The following is a 12,907-nucleotide window of genomic DNA, read 5'->3' on the forward strand; positions in this document are numbered from 1 at the left end:
TCAACCCCACAGCCTTCCTTCATTGATTTTTAAAACTCGTGAGAAGGTAAGGGATTAAACCAAGGGTATTCAGACAGCGTGTCATGAACCACAGTTATCTTCCATCATGCCACTGAAATGAAAAGTAATCAGCTAAAAGTACTGAGCAAATCCAGCCCTCTCGATGCCTGCAGTAATCTTTGTGTCACTTTGCTCTTGTCAGGGTCTGAACTCATTCCTTCTCTCTATACCTCCCCAGGAACTTAAACACTTCAGGTTGAACTGAACAAAATCCCCCGTACCGGCTGGAATTGCCTGGGGCTGGGATCACAGCTGGGGTACAAGGGGGGCTCAGCAGCCTCGTGCCAGCACGCACTGCTCAGCACACCCCTGGCAAAACCTTCCTGGCAGGCAGCGGTGCCTGAAAACTTACTGCAACAACTCCTCCTCCTCACTGGGCTGCAGCGACTGGAGAGCCCAACTCATCTCCTACCACACGTAAACTGACTCACTCGGTGTGGGGCTGTTCCAGGGCAAGAAGATGCAAACTACAAAGCATTCCTTTGGAACATTTTGCACATCTTTTTATTTGGACTAGCTGGTGCTGGACATGGGATTTCCTTAGAGAAACCATGGATATATTCCACTGTTCAGCATTAGCAGTTATTTGGACCACTTGTATCAAGGGAATTCAACAAATTGATTAAGTAAAAGGTAACTATGTAAAAGGTTGCTGATGAATGCTTAAATATATTGGTGTTGGAATTAATCAAGTGCATCCACAATAGGAAATCTTTCCCTTATTAAAAATAAAAGGCCAGCTGTTAGTACATACCAGTTCATGTAGCTCCTCTGCTCTCAGTTTGTACCTCATGAGGTTCTCAACCAAAATGCCTACACTCGGTATAAATTCCACTTTCAGCTTCCTTCTGTATAAAAAATCCACAGAACCTTCCTCTTAGCTAAGCTTCCTCCTCGCCCTCCCCTCCAACAGAAGAAGTGGGCTTTGCCTTGCCACATTTCTGTATCCTAGCAAGGCCGGACTGGCAGAAATTGATGGTTTTACATTAAATGAAATATATGCTGTAATAATTAGACAAGTCCTGAAGCATACAATGCAGGTTTTGTGCAGTTGAAATTTAGAAGAAATTAATGCCATAAATATGGGATAGTGCCTGTAACTGTATACCAAACGTCAGGGTGGTTGAAACGACACAGTTCGTTCTCAAGGCAGATTCAATAACCGCTCCCTACTCAGCACAGCTATGAAGGACATGACTAACTTTATCTCTCAGGAGAATTAAGTATGTGCTTACTTCTTGTGTTAAATAAGGATGAGCCTTGTTGAATTGCAACCAAATACAAAAGGGAGCCAATAAGAATGTATAATTAAATGCTCCAAACAGTAATTCAAATTATTTATAGAATCTGGGGGAAAAACACTTCAGTGGTGTGGGAGGGAAAACACAGTAAACTAGGTTTGTGCTAAAGAATTAGTCGGGCAAAAAAAAAAGAGGGAGAATGGAACTTTATAGGTAGTTTTTTTATTAGTTTGCTTCACCAGTAAATATGGATCAGTACTTTATGTTTTAGCACTAAAGTATGAAAATTACACACCTGTAAAAATGGCATCTAACAGTTATGAAATTAAGAAACGCCTGTCATCATGTAACATACCATTAGGTGTGAGGTCATATTGAAGAAATAGTAAGGAAATTAATGTGTTTAAAATATTGAATAGCTTAGTAATGTAAAATATTGCTACCTTCGATATATCTGAAAACAGGTCTGATTTTGGGTTATAGTAGATTTCTTACTGTATTGGCTCTGAAGAAAATAAAAACAAAATACTTTCCCATCACGGGGCCGGTTAAAAAGCTAAAATTGACATTTTTCTGAGTAAACGGGGAAACTTTGGAACTGTATGTTCAAAACCTATCACTGTGTCCCACATATGAATCGTATCTAATTTATAATTATATTGTATGTAATTTGTATATTCCATGTGAAGCAAGTCTTTTGTCTGTAAGTGTACAAACAGCAATGTGAAACAATACAGAAATAATTGTTTCCGCTCCACAAGGCTATTACACCTTCACTGTAGCTAATAATCACCTGCCACGTTTTGTCAAGAAAGGATGAACACTGCTCATCCACTCCATTGGAATGCAAAATACCATTACCAAAACTGTGACATGATAATTAAAATAATAAATATGGTATGAAGGGGTACAGTATCTGTCGTAGAAAGAATCCACCTGGCCTAGCATTCAAGATTTAAGATTCGAGGGTCACTGTAGTTAGCAAAACTTCACTGCATTTGAACAAAACAGAAAAAAGCATGTTTGTTGTCATGGAATGTCACATCAGGGCTTGTTTTGTATTAGAATATTATAGGCAGTAACACTGATCATATAGTGCAAACTAGATAAAATTGCGTTTCACTGTGTGAAATAAACAGAGGTGCAAATGCTCAGTAGGATACCATTAAGACATAAAATGGCAAAAAATAAATATCAAAACTTTTATCAGTGTAAAAAAGTAATTGGGTTATTGTATAACCTAGAGTCTGGCAAAAAAGGCCTCAAAAAAGTTCGCTCAGTCTTCAGAAGTTCTACAAATTAAGTGCCTTTTCAGGTTTCCAATTAGACAAGAGACTCCATGCTTTCTGCGGGATCTGACTCATCACTGGCCATCACAGCACCGTTTTTGTCCAGTGTCATGGGACCGTTTCCATTTTCCTTAGTGCTGACCAAGCTTAGCATCGCCTTATAAAGAAACTGGTACTGCTCCTGGAAAAGAAAGGACAAGTTATTTCAATCCTTCCAGTGTACGTAAGTGAGAGGCAGTTAAATTGGGCATTTCTTGGAAAGGACACAGATATTTGTTACTAGAAGCATATGTAAAAGAAAAGAGAAATACTTAAGAGTAATTATCTGTGTTAATCTATCTTAACCTTGTCACCTCAAAATCTCAGTTTTGAGTAGATTGTATTATTCCTGATCTACTGCCCACTGAAGAAAAAGAAGTCTTTCCACAGATACTATAAGGACACTGCAGAATGGCTGGAACAATATAACAAACCAAACAGCAGGTTGCAGAAGCCCTACAACATCATTACTATTTTTCCAGCAACGAGGGCGTACATCCAGTTCCCTTATTTTCATCTTTATTCCATTACCATGCTGATTTTAAAAAACACCATACAATTTGTGCACATTTTATGATTTCATACCATGAATTCAATGTGTCAATTCCTTGATAATTGTTCCACACACAAGTTCTAAACACATAAATGTGTTAGATCAGTGGTTGGCTTAAATTCCAAGAGGAGGAATGAGGACAGAGCAAGGAAGCATCTACAGCTTCTCAGTTCCAAGGCATCAGCAGATCAGTGTGCCCCAAACACTGAGTTATGGCCAAACCCACCTTTGGGGTTATCTCTGGGAAGGCCCAACAGGCTGGGAATATAGCAAACAGAATGAGGTAAGGCCCCACACCTCCATCCATACAGACCTTAGCTGGACGAACACTACTTGGGGCAAAACTGCTAGAGGTGGGACTAATGCTTAAACGATACAGGAGTGCAGGACAACATCTGAGCCCACAGCTCAGCCCCAGGCTGTTCCCTCGTACAGGCAGAGCCATGCACGCCCTGCCAAGGGCTCTTGGTGCATGCAGACTGAAGAGCTCCTGTGCTGAAGGTTTTCCTCCCCTCAGCATTCCCTGCCCTGCTGCACCCTTTGGATCACAACTTACAGGGCTGGCAGGGGAGTGTTGACAAGCTGAAAGGCCTGCCTGAGCACTGGCCCCCTAGCTGTGTGCAAAATAAGCTTAATTGCAAATCAGAGACTGCAGGCTTGAGGTTTATAAAAAATGACAATAATATATAAAAAAAAAAAAAGCCCAATGCAACTTCTGCTTGGCAGCAGAAGCAATAGACTTGATAATATACACAATACATGTTTCAGTTCATGCTTTTGGTCTCAAATGAAAACCTTGTAAACTCTCCATTTATATCCCATTTAAAAACTTACAATGTCTGTAAATACTCCAGGCCGCATAAGATTTATCATCTTTGCCACCTGGAAAACATCGACAGCATTTTCATTCTCCAGCTGCTGGGACAGAGTGGTAAGGGCACATAGCGTTCCCGCTGACACAGCTCCATACCTGAAAAACCACACCAAAAGGATAAGATCGTCAGAAAAATACCGGGGCACATTGACAAAGAGCTAGGAAAATGTCGGTATAGTCTTATTTGATTGCCATAGTTCGTCTTTATATCTAGTAAATGCTTGCTTTACACTGGCTATTTTTTAGTCATTTTAATTAAAAAAAAAAAAAAAAAAAAAAGACATTTGATGGTACACTAGTCATTTCAGGATATCTGCAGTATTCAATATGAAGAACTGTATCAGCAGAAGAATGTGAGCCATTTAAAAACACCCAGCTTGCAGAGTATAAAAATGAAATCAGTTCTCACATGCCACATGTACTGAAAGCATCTGCATTGTAGCCGAGTGTATTTTAAATTCATTAGTGGGAGCTCAAGCAAAACATAAATGATTAGAAAGAAAGGTGGCTTGCCTCTTCCTCTGCATCAGGCAATTATATAAAACTAACAGGGATATGAGGTGCTCACAAGGAAATGGGGCACCTTGAAGTCCTCCTTAGGTCCGATTCATAACCAAAATGCAACATTCCCATGTTGGGCACCCAAAAGACATTAGGGATTCTGACAAATTGAGCTGGGCTGTCATTTAATGAGAACCTGAGCAATGGTTATTCATCAGGAGAATGACTCAGAATGTGTCCTCGAGACAATTGGCCAGGTAGAAACCTTTCTGCTGCTAAGTCTGGGGGTATGCTTGAAACATGCGTGCAGTTGTGGGGTAAGGGATGAAGGATCTTAAGCAACAGGGGCTCGTAACTGCTTCTGAGGACCCTCAACTGAACTCTGCTCTCCTGATATTCAGGAGACTGAAATTCTGTCTTGGTTTTGTGAAGTCTACTCCGTGACTTTGAGAACGTCTGTGTCTAAATGTCCCAACCTGTAAAAGGGGACATTGGTGCTGATTTACTCTGCAAACTGTTTGGAGAACTCTACATGAAAACTTAAATAATCGGCAAGTACTGCGCTGCCATCTGGTACAATACGATTACCACTAGGATTTTTTACAACATTCCTGTGGAAATCAAGACATATGCTGACTTAATTTTGTATGATTTTTGCAAACTCAATTTGCCTAGAAATTGGAAGCAGAAATCAGATCACAATAGACCTGCTATTTTTGATGAAAAGTCTCCAGAAGAAGCAGGGCTTCTGCAGAACTACAGAGATGGCTGCGACTGATCATCTACAGGGACAGTGGACAAAGTGTCTAGTGCATGGGCCTGGTGGGACACAACTGAAGGCCTCTTGGGGCCTAATGGCTCCGTTTCTACTTGAGTTGATTACTGCCAGCTCCCAACAATCTGAAGGCTTTTCTCTCTGAAATTATGCAACAAATTTTCATCTAGTTGCCTACATATGGGCAGTTATATTTAAAGTTCTTGACAACTGTCTCCAGTTGGAATTTCTGAACTACTTGCTGTTATCGAGTTCATCCCACCATGTACTTCCTAAATACCACATGCATTTAGTATCTGCAAATTCATATATTTGGAATTAATCTGCAGTTGTAATTACTAGTGGATTATGTGATACAGTAGTTGCATGTAGTAAAGGGAAATTTTTGTTTTCAGCTACATTTGCTCAGGCCTCAGTAAAAAGCAGAATCCACATTATGTATTAGGCATAAAAGTAAAATCATTGAATATGACAAATAAACCAAAAAAGCAATTTACAGAAAGAATGACTCAGCAACTTGTTAGAAATGTGATTTTGAATAATTTTTTTTTTTTTTGGTCTAGCATGAAATGCCCAAATCAATAATGGTTCCAATTTTGTAAAACATAATCTTAAGTACTGCAAGAGCAGCAAAACCTCACTTCAGACTACCCAAAGCATGAATATTAAAAACTAGCCTGGAATTAATAAGTGCTGGCAAAAGCCAACAGAGCTCACACTGTGCATTAGCAAGGCAGGAAACAGTGGGAGAAAAACCACTTCCTGCAGCCCAAGGCACCATTTGGTGGAGTGTGCTGGGAAAAACCTGTTGCAGCAGCACACGCTGATGTGAAGTGAAAGCTCTTTCTGCAACAGCAGATATCAGCACACAATCACACATCAGCACAAAGGCTGATCTGACCTCCGAAATACCAGAGTATGCTAATAACATTTTTGTACATAAGGTTAAGATTTCTATGACTTTTCCACTAACTCTGCTTTGTAGCAAAGGCAGAAGGTATAATAGACTTGAGTGCAGGAGGCTTGAAGGGGTAGCAGTTGTTTATGCTGGCTTGGTGTTTGCTCTACGGGTGACTCAAGCAGTGTCAGAAATCAGGCTTCCTTGGGATTTTAATGGCAGAATGACTCCACGAAGCACTGTGCCCACCAGGAAACAGCTCCTTCCAAAAACAGCCCTGTTAGACCGAGGTTTCGGTTTCACAGTAACAGTATTTTGCAGCTCCATGATGTGTGCAAAGCAATAACATTCAATGCAGTATTTAGTATCTTAAATAACTGGGTATTCAAGCATAGCTGGCAAGACAATGCTCACCATTACACGACAAAAGAGATGAGTGTTGGGGCATGCTGGCCCTGTGTTAGTAGGCTACTTCCATTTGGCACCATGTGGGCCCCTTGGAGTGTTTTGGGGGAAGCAGAAGGAAGGAAAATAAATCTGCTCTCAGATAACCTAGGCTCTTTTTCACAAGACACTGCTGCTCGTACTGAGACACTGCTAAGCTGAGCTTGCTCTATGCCTCACCTGGCATGTTAAACCTCAATTATCAGACAGGAGCTCAGGGCTGTTTTGAAAGTGGTTTCCGTAAGCCCTTACCAGGCTGCTCAAAGCCTTACCTAAACCAGGGCTCTGCTGGCTTGTGAAACCTGTTGTAGAATCTGTATGGGATATCTCCATGTACAAAAGAATCCAAAATGCATACAAAGCAAGAAAAAAAAAAAAGACATACTCATCATGAACTATGGTGGGGCCATCCCTTGTTAAGGCCTCTTCCTTGATTACATTGATAAGTTCAAAGGTACTGCTTATGGGAGCATCTGGGTTTGGCCATTTAGGACACTGAAAGTGGCGGACCTCCAGAACGTAGTCGTCCTGAAATGAAAAACCAGCCTCGGCATTAGCTACTTTAACATTTATCCGCTCCATGTATAAAGATGCACAGCTCTGTAGCAGCCCTTTAATAGTGAACACCCTAAAATAATGCAACTTTAACAAAATGTTTAGTTAATGAAGATTTTATATTTCATTTCAGAGCCTATATCCATATACACCCTCTCTGAGCCAATACCTCAAAAGCCAAACAAGAGAAGAGTAATCAAGGAATCTAAATTTAAAAGGGCTTGCAAACCAATGTTTTGCAGCAAAATCCAGCTGCAATTCCAATACCAAACTAGAGATAGGCTTGTGGCTCAAAATAAATGTGCTTAATAAGCAAACCACCCTTAACACCCCGAATAATTACACTATAAATATTGACATTTATAAGCACGAATAGGACAATAAACCTTGGTGTAGTTTACAAAGAATAATTCCATCTACTTTTGCAATTTCTGAATGAAAATCAGCGTCTTCACTTTCAAATATTCACACATTAAATATGACAGCCTCACTAGCTAGAAGAATCTACCTGAAGTAGAAAATGTGAGAGGGGGAAGGAGCCAACAAGAACACCTTTCCTAGTGAGCAACATGCATTCATGGGCATTTACAAGTAAATAGTTTTCAAAATTGTTTGTGAACTCATCATTTGTCATATTTAAATGATATCAACAACATTTTGGAGAAGAGCCAAGATCCACGTTTGGAGGTTTATTTTACCTGGGTAGCTTCAAGGATAAAGTCATGGATGATAATTTGCTCTTCATTAGAGAGGCACAGTCTGTCTTTGCTGATAAGGGTCACAGTAAAGGCCTCACAGTTCATGGATTCCTCGCGACTTGGCCAGTACACAAACTCATCTTCTGCCTGGAGGAACAAAACAACACACTGTTGCAGCCTTTCACATACCTTGTGTGTGACTGAAATCCAGTGGATCAAAAAATCGGTTTGATAAATAGAGATGATCAGAAGCTGATCTCTAAAAGCAACCTACTATTAGTCTACTAGTAGTCAGTAAGCCTGCCAGATCCCTCCTTTGTGTGTCCAAACAGGTAACGTCTGCTTTTTAATTGGTTTCATAGGGAAATGGTTATCTTACCTCACTCGTACTTAACCTTTGTATTATATCCCAGGCTTTATTACCTCCTGCCTAGACAGTTTTGCATGAAAGGCAGACACCTGTTTAGAAAAAAATCATTAACCTTTAATAATTAATTGCTTATTATTGTAATTTATATTTTTGTGGCCTAATCCAAAACTCAGGGGTATTAGTGGAAGGTCTGTGGATCAGGTCTAGGTAGAAGAGCGATGTATACTTAAGAGTGGAATTTTTAGAGGTGGAGGGAAGAATGAGGAAGAAAGAAGACACCCAAACTCATGAGAAAACATGAGCTATGAACCCACTTCATCCCTCTGCAGCCATGAACATCTCTAAAAACAGGCTTATTTCTGTGGGCCTGGAGCCTTCATGCACACGATGTGCAAGACACCGTCGGGACTTCTGTCTTAAAAGAAAACAGTCCTGAAAACAGGACCTAGGATCCTAAGTATTGAGTGCTCTGCAAATTCCACCCTCAGTGTGCAGAGGCACCAGCAACCCACGTAACATTGCTAAATGCTGTGGAAGTGACCTGTTTTTCAATGTGACAGGTTCTTGCAGCAGGCATTATGGTCTCATCCTTTGGCATTAAACATTTGTCACCTTGATGCTGTCCCAGCTCTGTTCCGCCCCTCCTTGGCAGCCAACACAACACAAACCAAACCAAACACTGAGCCAACACAAGGGTGCTGATGCCCTGCTAGCCAACCTCCACGCTGGGCACCATGAAGATGAAAGCAGGCACCAGGTGTACTTGCAAGGGATATGGTCTAGGCCGGTGCTCCTCCTTTGCCTTTTAAATCACTGATGTTCTGCCGAGCTAGTCCACAGACTTGTAAAGACAAGAGCAGCCTCTTCATTTCTACCTGACATGCTTTCATTTTGTTAGTACTTTCTGATTCAATCGTATTTCTCTGAACACTTTTTGCCTTGCAGTGCCTGCAATCCCTTTCATCACACTGCATGCAGGAAGCATATCGACTGCTGCCTATTTAGTAGCCCCTCATGACTGCTATTTTCCTGCTGTAGTGGAGGTGGTTTCTCTACCGTTCTCAGCTACAGCTGTCTCTGCATCTCAGTTATGCATGCAAGAAAAAATGAACCATTTAGTTCCTAATCCTTTTCGTCCTGCCCTCTTGAGACATGCTAGTAAATCTGGAAGCAGTGATTAGCACTTCACCTGTGTCACTTGCTTCTCTCTTCTCGTTATTTCCACTTAAATTAACATACACGTTTGCTTTTTGCTTACATCAAAAATAACTTTTGTAACCTTTCCCAGCCTTAAGTCTTGCGTGGTTTTAGTCTTAACCCCCCTGGAAACAACTGACTTATCCTAATGCCCCTGCTTTGTATTTCTGCTCCTGTCAAAGTCCTTACCCATGGCCCTGGCCAGACAGTAACCTCACTGCCTTACATCCTGCCAGCCGGGTAACCCACAGGAGCTTTGCAGAGCTGTCATCGGCAGCATGCTGCCTGGAAGCACCATGGTCTGCTCCAACTCACTGCAGTTTATGCTGTCTTTCCCAAGGGTGAGAGCAGAAAGAAAGAGTAGAAAACAGGCTCCACACTTAGGAATTTATCTATTTGTGCCAAGCTTAGGGCAAAGTTTGAGAAGATGGCCCAAAAAATGTTTTTTCTTTCCAGCCTGAAATAGCCATAGCATGTATCTACATGGGTTGCCTGCTGGGCTGAGCGACTGCCGCAAGGCACAGGGAGGGAAGCGTCTCACTCACCAGGCTCTGGTTGTCCGGCAGCATGACGATGATCTGTGCGTTGTGATCCCAGATCATTCGCCAGAAATCTTTAGTTGTATGTGGCAGCGGATGTTGGGTTATGATGAACTCGTTACTCCTGTAGTAGCCCTTTTGCAGCAAAACAAACCGCAGTTACTTACTGCCTTCAACAGTTTTAGAGCATTAATTTTATCTTTGGGGACACATAATGACCCTATTTCATTTTATTCCACAATATTTTCACACAGACTATAATTTTGTAACTCCATTTCCATCCTGCAGAGTCTCTGTTGTTTTCATTTACTCTAAATCCCAGTATTTATTTGACTGTATCTCATGGAAATACACACTCCACCTAAATGCATCTTGTATTTAATTTTTTTAGGCAACAATCTTTAATAAAACACAGTTAATAGCTTTACGTTATGGGGAAGGTGTTAAAATCTCATCTGTTAATACACAGCCATTACATACAGAATTAAGACAATTACAGGCATCTGGTATTTAGCACCTTAGAATTGATTTTACTTTGTAATTAGGTGTTGGCTTCCTCACCATGATATAAGAGGCATTAATGTAATCAGTTCCCTTCATTCCAGGCAGCGGTGCCAAGCCCACTCTAGCACGCTCAGCTATAAGATAAAGAAAAGAAGAAAAAAAATATCAAAGTCTGGTCATGGCACATTGCAGAAAGCAAGAATTTCTCAGACGTTAACAAACCAAATACTGTGCAGCTCCTATCTCCCCCAGGAGCAGGCCAGCACTTTAACCGTGTTAAAGCATTGCCTGCTAACACAGGATATAAAAGAGAATGTTGCACAATATTCCCACAAGGACAAAGTAATTTCAGGAATCAAATTTTACTATAGCAAAGATTTTCACAGCAGGCTGAATTACCAAATAACAGTATATGCAGTGATAACAGGGGATTTAAGGTAATTCTTGACTGCAGCGTTCCATTTGTCTCCAGCAGCACACAAACCCAGCTGATTTATTTTGTTTTCCCTACCACTCCGTAGCACGACCATCACTCACTCTCCCAGCTGGAGGGTGAGATAACCTCCTCAGACAAAGCCCTTCCCTAACAGGTAGCCCCGCAGAAGTGGCTACGTGTTCTTCAGGAGGTCTGCACTGCTCCGTGTTTGAGGGTTGGGTTCAACAACATCCCGAAGCCAACTGACAGGCTCCTACTGCCCAGCTGAAACCACCGCAATCACTGCAGCTACACGACACCAACTCTAAAGTCACATAGGCTATTTCAGTCCATTCACCTTTGTTTTCAGCGTATATCCTTATGATTTCCCTTTTTTATGACCAACCTTCATGATGGACCAAATCTGTGTCATTACAACTTTGCAGTAGCTTGGCTATTGCCTGTCCTGTATGTCCTGTGCTTGGGCAGAAAGTGACGGGAACAACATTGTGCTTCTGCTTGGTTTGGTGCAAGTTCATATTGCTTAGCAATTGGGCATAGATTCCATATTAATAACTGTGAAACTGTGGCCTTGGGCACTAAATACCCTCAAATCTACAGAAAGCTCGCACACAAGAATTGAGTGTACTTGCTGAATTATAAAAAAGGAAAAAACGTGTGCCAATCACCCTGGGAGATCTCACCTGAGCTGGGAGCTGTATCAAAGTAATTATCACAGTATTCCATAGATTATCCCCTACCTAATTATTCAAATTCTTAAGCACTTCAAATTAACACTTCACTTGGACAGTATATCTGGCTGACACCGTAACTATTTTCTTTTGTTCAGTTTCATCAGAGTAATGGTGAAAGACAGCTTGGTCTGAACAGAAGATTACAGTTCTCCTTCCTAGTGGCTATGCCTTTTCATGCATAACACGGGGAGAATTCACTACAAAAACTTATGCTAGGCAGTAATCAAACTGAAGATGTGATCTTACACGGCACGACTGATGAGTTCCTGTTCTTCTCTTTGTTGCAGTCTTTCTGAGCACTGAAGCATTCCACGTATTTTGCATTACACTGTGTAACCAGCTGAAAGAGAATAAAGTAGTAAGTCACTCCTCATAGCGATCTAAATGAAGAGAGGTGGTTTCTTTGCCAACTCCTGGGAAGATGCATCAGTAGAAGAATAAACTGCATTGTTAAACTTGTTTAAAATACTCAAGATGCCAATGGAAATCATCCTTTTCATACAATATGTTTAATGGATAAAAAGATCTTTGCAGCTCTCAGGTTCGAAACATCCTGAAAATGAAGTTCCATCAAAATGTATTTTCACAGAACACTACATTTAGTTATTTTTGAGAATATATTTCAAAGACTTGCAGACATTTTCAGTCAGAAGCAGGTCTCAAGGAAGAAAAACTAGCAAAATAAAACAGTGACAAAAGAAAACCAAAAAACTTTTACATTTACTTTCAAAATAAAAGTGAGATCGTTCCTACAGAATGACTTTTTCCTGCCAGGCCTTTTGTGAACCCATCATGCCAGCAGCAGAGATCTGAGGCCATGGGTTACATTATCTGGCCTGCTAAATTTGTTCTGGGCACAATGAAAAGTCAGGGAGGCAGATTTGTACTTGAATATTCTGCCAGTGCATGGGGAATCTCTAACAGAGCAAGGAAGATGAAGGTGGCTTTTCCATCTCCTGCACTAGCAACTCATTACTCAACGTAACTTTACTCTAAGACAGTTGAATGTGAACTACTGTCCGAAGGCATGAGTGCTGGTTATTTTCTGCCAGCTCTGTGGTAGCAGCAGAAATCTGGGAAAAAAATTAATAATTGAGGCTTTCTTAGACCTAGTGTCACATCCACTCTAAACAAGATAGTGCTTAACTCACCCCTGTACTTGCAGTAGGTCTGTTGGAAGTTACAGAGTTTCTAAGCATC

At 41.0% G+C, this 12,907-nt stretch overlaps 1 protein-coding gene across 2 annotated transcripts in view; it reads right to left on the reverse strand.

Annotated features, from left to right (window-relative positions):
• Positions 1–1,507: 1,507 nt before the first annotated feature.
• PTPRG (protein tyrosine phosphatase receptor type G) overlaps positions 1,508–12,907 on the reverse strand; it is a 397,969-nt gene continuing 386,569 nt past the window's right edge. For both annotated transcript variants that reach the window (XM_084530728.1, XM_084530729.1), the window contains 7 exons: positions 11,954–12,047; positions 10,595–10,671; positions 10,040–10,168; positions 7,928–8,074; positions 7,060–7,202; positions 4,017–4,152; positions 1,508–2,771 (listed from right to left, as the gene is read on the reverse strand). In XM_084530728.1, the coding sequence (XP_084386854.1) occupies positions 2,625–2,771; positions 4,017–4,152; positions 7,060–7,202; positions 7,928–8,074; positions 10,040–10,168; positions 10,595–10,671; positions 11,954–12,047 (873 nt within the window). In that variant the 3' untranslated portion in view covers positions 1,508–2,624. The remainder of the gene's footprint in view (positions 2,772–4,016; positions 4,153–7,059; positions 7,203–7,927; positions 8,075–10,039; positions 10,169–10,594; positions 10,672–11,953; positions 12,048–12,907) is intronic.

Source organism: Aythya ferina (genome assembly GCF_964211825.1).
Source record: "Aythya ferina genome assembly, chromosome: 10".
Lineage (NCBI taxonomy): Eukaryota > Metazoa > Chordata > Aves > Anseriformes > Anatidae > Aythya > Aythya ferina.